This window comes from Cystoisospora suis, assembly GCF_002600585.1.
Source record: "Cystoisospora suis strain Wien I chromosome Unknown contig_7708, whole genome shotgun sequence".
Lineage (NCBI taxonomy): Eukaryota > Apicomplexa > Conoidasida > Eucoccidiorida > Sarcocystidae > Cystoisospora > Cystoisospora suis.
In genome coordinates, this window is record NW_027160493.1 from 1 (window position 1) to 10,720 (window position 10,720).

Genomic DNA, 10,720 nt, shown 5'->3' on the forward strand with positions numbered 1-10,720 from the left:
AGATCAACTGTGTACGAAGACTCTTGTTGTCGTGAGTCTTCGTACACAGTTGATCTATCGATTTCTACGGAGAGTGACACATGCTGTTGTGGGCTGAACGTTGCCCGAGGAAGAGGAGGAGGTGTAACCACTAACTATTTGTGAGTAACGATGATAGTACAGATATGCAAGTCAGTCCATCAGTGAGTGACTGCATTTGTATAGTATGGCTCAGACTTTATATTTTCACCGGAGATGGTATCGAAGAAGATGATGATCACACTTGGAGGATCGAGAAAGACTTTCAGCTTCTCTTAGTTGGGCGTTGTATCTCTCAGTGTCTTTTTCGTACCTATGGCTCTCCTTACACATACATGCGCACATGTTCTTTTCTGCTCCTCCCACATTTCGTGTACCTTCCTGTGGTACTTCTCTTGTTATATGTCTATGTATCTAGCTTCGTCACTCCAAGGCAAGCGGCGGGGGAAACGCATCGGCTAGTGTGCAGACACGGAGCCTTGACACATGTATGAATGCTAAGACGACTTCAAGCGTCGTCTTTTCTTAGGACCGTCTCTTACGCAATAGGAGATGTTAGAAAAAAGTCTTTTTGTTGATTGGGCGTGTCTCTGGTTTTCTGTGCTCTCAGATCTATGGCTACACACCATGGGATATACGCAGGACATGGTAAGGAAGGTTCTTGACGAAGCACACGTCAGGTGGCAGTGTAGTTCGTGCGATCATAGCAGTCGAAATTCTCAATTCCTGTGGTGGGGTGAAGACACTAATCACTTACTATGCGTGTATGTGAGTATCTTACGGGACGGAGGAGTTCATCAAGAGGGGGGATTGGCCGAAAAGTTGTCGGCGTACTTTCGTGTGACAGTACTACGGGCACTGACGGGTGGTGTCCCGCCGCGTGATTCTGAGCTGACTGCGAAGACCGGCTGGCTAGGTGTTTTTTCCTCGGTGCTGGCTGTAGAAAGGATCGTAGTTCTCTAGAGATTCAGTGCAGGTGGACTATCCGCCTTCGACTTCGAGGGAGTGTGTATGTTTTTTCGTCACTCCGGGGAAAGCGTATTCGTCACGCTGAGAGGATAAACATGTTTTATATGTACACATCACAAGGCCGTGTAGGAAAGAGTCTGACGTCTCATATATTAGACTGGGGATTAGAAACAAATGCGTGCTTTTCTTGGTGTTTTTTTCTGTGCTCCTCCTTTTTGGTCCGGAGAATCGCGCCGTCTGTGTGTACATACACCACAGTGGCATGTATGGAGAACAACACATCTAGTCTGTCGACGAAGAACCCCACTCAAGATCTGCTTGCCTTTTGTCATTCTTGTATGTGGTTCTTTCTTTGTCTTTCTTACACAGGCCGTGTATTTCATTTAAGTGGAAATGAGAGACAGGGTGTCTGGGCTCTCATTGCAGATCAGGGAAGCGCCAAGGTCCGCGTAACCTCGATACGAAGATTTATGGGTAGAGGACGTTCTGTTCTCAAAGTCAGGGAGTACAGGGACGAGGAATGCGACGATCCATTCGTAAGTCGTCTTCGTTAGGTTCTTCTTGTTTCTAGAAGTCTCGGGGAGGAAGGCTGCTAGCATGTCTTTTCCACATGAGTGATCTCTTTCTTTTCTATGATTTTATACATATATGTGAGCAGGCTACCAAGTTTGGTGTTCTCAGATCATGACTTGCTGATGTAGGTGAGTATAGCATGATGTACTTTGTAACCGTAGATATTTATTCATATGCATAGTATGTTCATGTGCATCTGGGTTGCAGGGCAGATGCACGTTCGTTGTAGACAGAGGAGGAGTCCTTGGTAAAGGTTAAATCACATACTCTGTGACCGTTACAGTGGATACTCTGTTACATGCTAGTCGTCTTTCTGTATGCATCTGTTTGTCTGACAATTTTTTCCACGTGTGTTTCGTGTCTTCATCGGGAACTAAAGTTTCCCGTGTACGGAGGACATCTTCTATACGCTGTGCCGGTGCGAAGTGCCTCACGATAGGTTTTTCGATATCTGTTTCGACTGTATTGGTATATGCGACGGAATTGTTCTGCAGACCATCATTCAGCGGGCGGAAGAAGCCTTTATGGAGCAGTCGTTCCCATCATATCATCTCTTATTCAACAATTGCGAGCACTTCGCCGTATTCTGTAAAACTGGCAAGGGGAAAAGCACCCAGGTTCAGAAAGCAGCAGTGGCTGCGGTAGCTACGACATCTCTTCTTGTTGGCGCTGGAACAGCAGCAGGTGCCGCCGCTTTGGCGGCGGCGATAGTCGAAGGGAGATTCAGAAGAAGGATATGAATCTCTAGCTTCACTTGGTTCACATACTGCAAGACAGTCTGTCTCAGGTGGTTGTTCCGGTTTGCGGGGACTTCACATTGTCAATCATTCATGGACGCGTTTTGTTCGCGGCCGAGACCGTCAGCCGCCGACACCCGTCAGGGTACCGAGCTGACTATCAGGGAAGCTCTGAAGTGGTTTGATGTTAAGGCTAGAGTGGATGAGGTCAGCGGTTGGCCCGTTTCGAGGGAGTGTCTTTTTCTTTGTGTCAGTGTATGGGATACGATGCGAGGAATACTTTGTGCGGATGTGCTCGGTCCTCGAGATGGTAGTCCTCAGTGTTTATGGCGAAAGGGGGGACGCGGTAGGATTTCTTGTATGGGCTTGGCGGCAAGGAGGAGGTCTGTGGCTTACATCTCTTGGTCACACCTTTTTAAAATGGCTAAATTTCTATATAGTTCGGTCGAGCAAATACACTCAGTCTCGATCTGGAGGGACCAGGTTCGTTTTTTTTGTCCGTAGGAGTCTGCTCGTGTCAGGGAAGCATGGTAACAGAACGCCTTTGGCTCCAGTCATCTGTTTTCATAGCTGAAGGGTGTCTTCTTTCTTAGAAACGCTTGCATGCCTGCTGTGACAATCGGGACCACCGTGGGAGGTGCTCTGCCGGACTGGCTAGCAGCTCAGAACCAAGCTCGCTGCCTGGAGTCTTCTTTGCTCTCATTCTCGCGTCTCCATGAATCTATCACTTGGGAGTGAAGGAAAGGAAAAAAAGGTTTCTTGGTGTATGTGAAAAGCCGCTGAGTACTAGTAAGCTCGGTAGGCCACTGACACATTACCATCTTAGTATGTGCAGCCACGGTTCCTTCAGCGCGGCCATCTTCTTACGCGGCACGGACCCGCGAAATCCCACACTTTCGTTTCTTCAGGAATATTAAAACAGAACAGGTATCCGTAGTCCGGCGGAGCGGGGTGTGTGGCTCTAGCGTGCAGTTCGTAATCAGCCGCAGTGCTCTGGCTCATAGATAGTTGCCAGCGCTTACCCGTGAAAGGTTAACGAAGCTGTCCTAGCTTGTTACAGTCCGGTCATCGGAGTGAAAGGCGCTGAGTGTTTGTAACCTTGGAAGGCCACTGATACATATCATTTGAATGGGACCTGCAACCACGATTCTTTTAGCGCGAGCATCTTCGAAGGAGGCAGGGACTCGTGAAAATCTCACACTCTCTACACCTCGCCTGACTGGAGCACCGGTACACGTTGCTGACAGTAAAACTCCGGGGACCGGGAGAAAACGGGAATGCATTAAGGGAACATCATGACTTCGTTCAGTTTGCTATCCTCCATCGTGCGGGCGCTGAGCTGCAGTAAGGTCTGCCCTTGCGTGCAACTTGCTGATGTCCAGTATCGACATCAAATATGACGGAGCAAGTCACAGTTTCAGTAGTTCGATCTCCGCTCCGACTGCTCCCGAGCGGTGCACCAGCAGGCGCCTAGTTGCAACTAGGCAATCGCTGGTGGGAACTCGAGCGGCCTCCTGGAGGTGGCTGTTGGTCCGCTCGAGCCGGATTGGTTCACTCTCACGTTTGCGAATGAAACGCAGCGCAGCCAGGCCTTACCTGCTTCGCAGTATGGGTATACTCGAGAAAAACCAAACTGCGAAGGGGTCCCCTGAAACAAAACAGAGGTTAGCGTGGTGGTCGCTAAAAATTTCGAGTTGTCCTTGGACTCTTGAGAGGAGGTGCGAGCTATTCGACAGCAGTGTTGGGGAAGGTCAGAACTCTTTCCCTGTAGCCGGGCGGGCGCCCCATCACAATCAACGTTGGGAGCAATCGCCAACGACAGGGGCTTGGCTCGGGGAGCCACTTCCGCATATGCCGGTAGCCGACATGGCACTTGTCTTCCTATGCCCCCCTAACTCGACACAGTGCGAGCCAGCACGTTGCTAGACAGTCTTGCGACGTATCCTACATCCCGGGCGGAAGCCAGCTCCTGCGCTGCCAATGCACCACGAGAGATCTGCGGCGTGCAAAGCTGCGCTGAGTTGCGGCTAATGGTCCCCTTGATAGGGCTTGTGACAGCTCGGTGTCGCTTTTGACCTCGTACGCGCGCCGCCGTAGTCGTGGCAACCCAGTGACTGCGTTTTTCAATTTCAACATATTTTACGCAAGCCGCGAATAGTGATTTGAACTGTTACGCCTGAGGTTGAAAGCTGGCTTGGGGACTGAGTGCGCAGCACTGGCTGAGCGGACTGGCACCACTGGCCGGAGGGGAGCGACCGGTTGAATGACAGGTTACCAACCGGTTACGCCTTGCAGCAAACGGTGCGTCACCAGAGCGCACACAACTAATAGCTTTTTGGAAAGCCGGTGCGAGCGGATAAATTGAAGTCATTGTTTGGTACCGCGGGACCGCGTCGGTTTTTCAGCGCGGGGAGGATTCGCAGACGCTGCCCTTTTCGCTTATCGTCGTTCCGGCGGTGAATAAAGTCTAGCTGAAGTTTTCTTCAGCTTCCCAATCGCAGCGGCAAGCTAGGCTCGCCTCCTCGCTTGGATGTTGGTCCGCTTCGTTTGGTATGCCTCCGGGAGCCGAGGCGCTGGAACGAGAAGCCTGCGGCTTTCTTCCAGTTCTATGTTGTGCACGCCTGCGGTTGTTTAGGCGATCTCGGTGTCGCAGGTCCACCGGCTTCGTTGTTGGGTGGGCCTGCAGTCCTTCTAGCCGTTGCCTCCTGGGTTTTTTAGTGGAATGAAGCACCAGGGCTTTACGGCAGTTTGCGGAGACTGTTGCCGCGCGCGCTGGACAGCCTGATTGCACTGAGGCAGGCTGTGCCCGCTACACACTTGCGACGGGCGTGGATGTTCGAGCGTTGAACAAAGAAGTGCGGAATATGAATTCTGCACGTGGACAGCCCCGGCAGACGGGGGCCTGTGCTGGAAAGACTCCGGCGCTTCACAGGGGAGGCCGGGCGTCAAGTAGCGCTGCAGAAACAAGCTCAGAGCCGAGGAGAAATTTGAACAGCGGCAGTAAGAGCAGAGACATCAGTAGCCGAAGTTGGAGAGGGCCGTCTGCCGTTTCAGCTTCGCCTCGTGGGGCTATCTCATTCTCAGGGCCCTCTAGTCACGCCGCGCGCGGTTTGACAGGTATGAGTGGTTCCTCTGTGAACAAGGCCAGGTCTGAAAGACGCGTCATCTCAAAGCCACCGCGCGTGACACCTCGGGATGCTCTTTCAGCGACGAAGACGTGTCCGCTTTGTTGCAAGCCAATCAGTCCAGGTCAGAGGTTCATGGACTTCTCTGTGACTATACCAGATTCCGTCAGTACACGCAAGGGCGTATCTGAGAAACGCCAAGTCAAGTCAACAATCTCGCGCCGTGTCGGTTCAGTCCCGCCTCCAGGGCGTTCACACTCCGCGCCTGCGGAAGGGACCGTCTCAGCGCCTTTTCACGTAGACTGCTTGACCTGCGCGGAGTGTGGAAAGCCCCTAGTTACAGCTGAGACAGGGCCTGCTGGTCAGAAGGACAACCGTGTGATCTTCGATAAAAATGGAGCTGTTGAAGCGTTTACTTCTGCCGTTAGAGAACGGCAGGAAAGAGGAAACACACTGACAAAAAAGGGGCCAGCCACGTCTCGCCTGGGTAGGGTTCAGCCTGTTTTCCCCATTGCTGCGGTGCGGCACTTCGTTTTCCATGAAAAGTGTCAAGAGCGACTGTGTGCCGTCTGCCACCGTGCTATAAAGCCGGGAGAACCGCAGCTGGCTTTACCGAAAAGTTTCCCAGGAGATTCTGCTTCAGAGGCTGCAGGAAAGCAGGGACGTGAAGCTCTGCTTTCAAACGGGACAAGTCAGGGCGATGACCTTGAGGCAGCGATGCTAGCGAAGAAGTCTGAAAAAGATAATCAAGTGTATCAGCATCTCGGCTGTACCCGCTGTTTCTCGTGTGGCGAGGGGTTCGTCATGGGAAAGGGAAACGACTCCGAACCTTATATGCTTTTGGACGAGCTCCGCCAGCCCCACCACCCCACGTGCCTCGCATGTTGTTGTTGTCGGCAACCGTTAGTCGCGAAGTACGAAATCCAGTCGTTCTTCGGCAAGCAGGAAGTCTGCTGTACCGCCATAAGCAATCTGCGCAGTCTGTCACCTCTACCCGGCGGTGCATCTGCCGGTACCTTACAAGCTGTTTCCAGTCCTGGCAGTGGGGTCAGAGGCTCAGTGACAGCGAAATATGGAGGACTGTGTTGTGCTTGGTGCGCAGCCCGAGTGCCGCGATGCCTCTGCTGTGAACGGCGGTGCGCTGTTTATCAGGCCCCCGACGGACGGAGGATTGCACCAAAAGCCATAACGAAAGCGGCTAGACCCGCTGCTGACCACGCGACGGCTATAGGTCTCGGGAAAATCAAGCCTCCGCCTGTGTCTCACCAGCATCCTCCTTCCAGCAAGGAGACCTCTCCTGCCGGGTTGTATGGAGAAATGAGAGGTGTCATGTGTGGGCAGTGTGCTGCATTGCCGGTAGTGGAGACTGAGTCTAGTTTAAGAAGGGTGGCTGAATGGCTTCTTCGTCTGTATGCAGATGCCGGCCTTGTGTTCAGTTCGGACATGCTTCGTCTCCAGCAGCTGATGCGAAATGTGAGTGAAGACCAAAAGAAACGGCAACAAGAGCTAGAAGACCGGAGTCGACTGGGAAGCCACGGGGCGGGCAAAGGCACGACTGCTGGAATCAAGGCTCGTAGTACGGCGGTGCGGACAGCGAACAATCGCACACCTGCTGTTCGACAAAGCCGCAGCTTCCCGATAACCACCGCGACGTCGGACACGACCTTTATAGCCCGGATCGACGACCTGGTGGTTCCGATCGAGCTTGTGGATTTCTCCGAACTGAATCCTGAGTTTGCAACATCCAGACATTCCAAGGAAGCATTGCAGAAAACGGCAGCCCCCGGAGGAGTAAAGGCAAAGCTCCTTTCGATAACCGGTAGGCGCGCCGTTTCTTCGGTCAGCTCTCACGGGAAAACAGTGAGTGCAGGAGCCCCGGACAAAGGCCTTTCGTTGTGCGGCCGTTGCCACGTACAGGAGGTCACGTTGATGGCATCACCTGGGGCAGCGCTTCAGTTCGATGAACAAGTTAGGGCTCAGGCCCAGGCTGAAAAGAGCCAATTGGGCGGGGGCGGGGTTACGTCTGCAAGCGATGGGGCGACCGCACCTATCATCGCAGGTGGAGAGCGTCCGGAGCAGTCCGGAAGAGACTTGCACCTACGCCGTCAGTCTACTTTCGTTCACCGGGACGTCTTTGATGTCGCGTCTGCGTATGCTGCATCGCTTGAAGGAAATCTTGCTACCGGTGCATCAAAGGATGCTTCGAAAGTGCAGGGGCACCGACAGTCAGAGGAGGGGCACCCGGGGCGACATCTGAAACATGATGTCAGACCAGAGGTAGCTGCAGGGGCACTCCTGATGACCGGGTCTTTTGCTGGAGGTCTTGTTAGAACCTTGACAGGGACCCACACCCAGGGACTGAGTGTCCGCCTGGTTGAGCGCGTTTGCGTCGTGGGACACGTCCCTCGGGTACTAGTCCTGCAGCATCTAAGCCATGAGCTGCTGCACGCCTACCTTGCTTGCAAACAGAAGGAGATAACAGACCATAGCGTAGAGGAGGGAGCGTGCAATGTCGCTGCAGCAGAAGCCTTGCTTCATCGCCTGGCACAGCTTGTTGCGGAGAACCGAGACGTGATTGATGGGATCGTCCCCTCAACCAAAAGAGAAGACTGCAGTCAGTACGAGGACGGGGAACGCGAACCGCGTCACAACCCTTTTGAGCTCCTGGTGCTGCAGTACAGGCTGTGGAAAATGAGAGAGAGCAAAGATCCTGTGTACGGCGAAGGGTACAGAACGTGCCTTGGCGTGGTAGAGGCCAAGCACTTTACTTTCGGAGAATTTGTTGAATGGCTTCTAGTGAGCTGAGAGTTTTCTATTCAATACAGGTGATGCCGCTGTGAACGTTGCTTCGCAGTTCGTCTACGTTGGTTGACGTGGTGTGGCAGCTCGTGGTTCGCAGATATAACTCCGCATTCTCCTGGCTTTTTTGTAACCTCTTCTACGCTTGTTAAGGAGATCTTTGTTTCTGAGCATAGCTGTGACCGCGGCGAAACATACCGCATGTGTTGCTGTGTGGATTCTTTTTCATTATCCGTCTCTTCCGAGTAGCGACCCCAGCTGAGACGCAGCCGTCGTTCTCAAAGCGAGTCACCTTGGGCTTGCGAGAAGCACTCTCGCGAATGTGGTTTTTCTTTGCGTACCAGGAAAGGTTTGTAGCCCGTCCGCAGGTTTCCATGAGTGTAGGTTGATGCACCGCTCAGGAAAGAGCAGGCCACATTGACTGTGTCGGGCCTACTATCATCCGGCTATATTCATTCAGCATTCGTCCTCCGCCGCATCGAGCAGCGTGTGTAGTGGCCTCGCCGTGGAGTGGAAAGTGGGTGTTGCACTCCGGAATTATGATGGGAGCGGTCACCGAAAAGCTAAACTCGTGTCGCATGCCTCGACCAGCTGCGTAGCGCGTCTGCCCAGAGTCTTGATCAAAGAAATCAGGTAGGGGCTGCTCGTCCGCATAGAGAGACCTCAGTGGCTGTTGGCGTGGGTTTGAGGTGGTGGAAACGCAGCTTGTTTCCCGGAATGTGTGAGTGCCTGTCAACACCGCGAGTGTGTCTGTAGATGAAACTCTTACGAGGAGCTCCCGATAGGGTTCGGGAGTTTTTAAGGATAATTATCCGAGGAGGTACTTGCGGCTACAGATCTTCAAATGCCAGATGGGGCCTCACGGCCTGCAGCAGTGTAAGATAGTCAATCCTAGGAGTGCGGTAGACGCGGTGAAGTATAGTCTTTCTCCGGGAGAGCGCATCTGGTAAATCTCACTGGCGGCTTAGCACCAAGCTCGTCATCTCCGCGGAACACCGTTCCGTAGGAACCGCATGTACCTGTAGTTAACACTGAACTTCGCTTTGGCCACTGCCTTACGGAGACGAAGTGTTGCGCAACGGAGCGGGCGTCGAGCTGGGATGAAGAGATGGTTACGCCTCTTGTACTTAGAGGCCATAGCTCCACCTGTCTCAGTATATGTATCAGCTTCTATTGACAAGTTGTTCTCCAGTAGATAAAAAAGCGACTGCACATAATCACGTGGTTGGTTTGTGAAAGGTTTTCAGTGGCAGACGGTTTACGGGTTGGCTGATTGGTAAATGCATTCTTCAATCTGGAACACTGTCGGCCATTTTGATAGCGCTCACGCGCAGCTCCGGCCCGGTGGCTCCTTCGCCCCCCCCGTCTGAGGGGCTTCTCTGGGTCTTTGACATGTCCCCGTTAACGGCCTCGCCTGAACCGGGTTTCTTCGAAAAGCCTTTTGTGGGGGCAGATTTTCCCGCTTTGTCTTTACTTTTTTCATCTTCCTGTTGCTCGTCAACCCAGTGGAGTCTGCACAATAAGAAGGCAAGGAATGCTAAACTCCAGGACAGACGCCAGCTGGTGGGACATGCGTAGCTGATCTTCCGTCAGTAGGCGAGCGACGGCGTTCTGCCTTGATTCGTCAGTCGAACGCACTACGTTATTTTTCCTTCGAACAGAAGACGCTCTGATCACACGAGTGCTTACGTCGGAAGCGTACCTGTTCCGCTTGAGATGAGCTAACGCGGTGCTGTTGAGCTTGGGTAAAATCTGAGAAAGCGCCTGTGCGCAGCCGCACGAAGAACAAGGCAGCAACAGGGAAAGTCAGAAGTGTACCCCACTATGTCAGACTGCCCTCCACTACAGTATGGGATCGGTAGAACTTACGCTGTAGATCGGAACGGCCCAGCCGTCGATCAATCCAAGTTGTACAGCCGCCTCGGAGGCAGTATTACGGTCGCAGTTTTTCGTGATGGGGAAGTCTAGCTCGAGCTCTCTATCTCCCTATGTGGAACACACCAAAGCAGCCCGCGACATCGTCCCCCGTGCACTTCAGTGCGCTTCTATGAGAGCATTTTCACCAACGACCTCTTCTAAGACGGGGTACCTGTAAGAAGAGCTCATCCATGTACTTTTGACTCCACTGTAAATATAGCTGGAGGGGTCTCCCAAGGAAGGAGTAGTTCGCCGCGTTCATCAGATTGCACAAGACAAGGCTCTTGTCCTCTGTTATCGATCGAGGAAAATCCCCTTGCTGCATCTTTGTTTTAAGCAATGAGAGGGAAGCTGTTTGATTCTGAGGTGACAAATGAAAACCCATAGAGTTTCCTTTACTTGAGGTCTTCACACCTCAGCGTTACACGATCAAGGGGTGCCCTTACACCGACGAGCCTTCTTCTGTCGATATGGGACGAGCGCGCCGATACTTCGAGTTTGGCTTCTTACTGCCATGACGGGCGTTATCAATAGGCCCTGGTCCCTGGCGTCAGTTGCAGCCGGTCCTTCCTCTCGAGAGGA

General features: G+C 52.8%; 3 protein-coding genes across 3 annotated transcripts; 2 read left to right on the forward strand and 1 right to left on the reverse strand.

The window, feature by feature from the left end:
• Positions 1 to 628: 628 nt before the first annotated feature.
• On the forward strand, positions 629 to 2,960 carry CSUI_010533 (uncharacterized protein). Its single transcript, XM_068070636.1, has 3 exons — positions 629 to 666; positions 1,357 to 1,523; positions 2,055 to 2,960. Exon 3 carries the CDS (start codon positions 2,391 to 2,393, stop codon positions 2,799 to 2,801), a length of 411 nt encoding a protein of 136 aa, XP_067917386.1. The 5' UTR covers positions 629 to 666; positions 1,357 to 1,523; positions 2,055 to 2,390; the 3' UTR covers positions 2,802 to 2,960.
• A 1,466-nt stretch (positions 2,961 to 4,426) lies between these two features.
• Positions 4,427 to 9,684, forward strand: CSUI_010534 (uncharacterized protein). Its single transcript, XM_068070637.1, has one exon. The coding sequence runs from the start codon at positions 5,162 to 5,164 to the stop codon at positions 8,225 to 8,227; it is 3,066 nt and encodes a 1,021-aa protein (XP_067917387.1). The 5' UTR covers positions 4,427 to 5,161; the 3' UTR covers positions 8,228 to 9,684.
• On the reverse strand, positions 9,511 to 10,463 carry CSUI_010535 (3 5 -cyclic nucleotide phosphodiesterase domain-containing protein; the record flags this gene model as incomplete). The annotated part of the gene is made up of 4 exons (XM_068070638.1): positions 9,511 to 9,733; positions 9,924 to 9,985; positions 10,091 to 10,207; positions 10,311 to 10,463. The coding sequence occupies 4 exons, from the start codon at positions 10,461 to 10,463 to the stop codon at positions 9,511 to 9,513; spliced, it is 555 nt and encodes a 184-aa protein (XP_067917388.1).
• Positions 10,464 to 10,720: the final 257 nt, after the last annotated feature.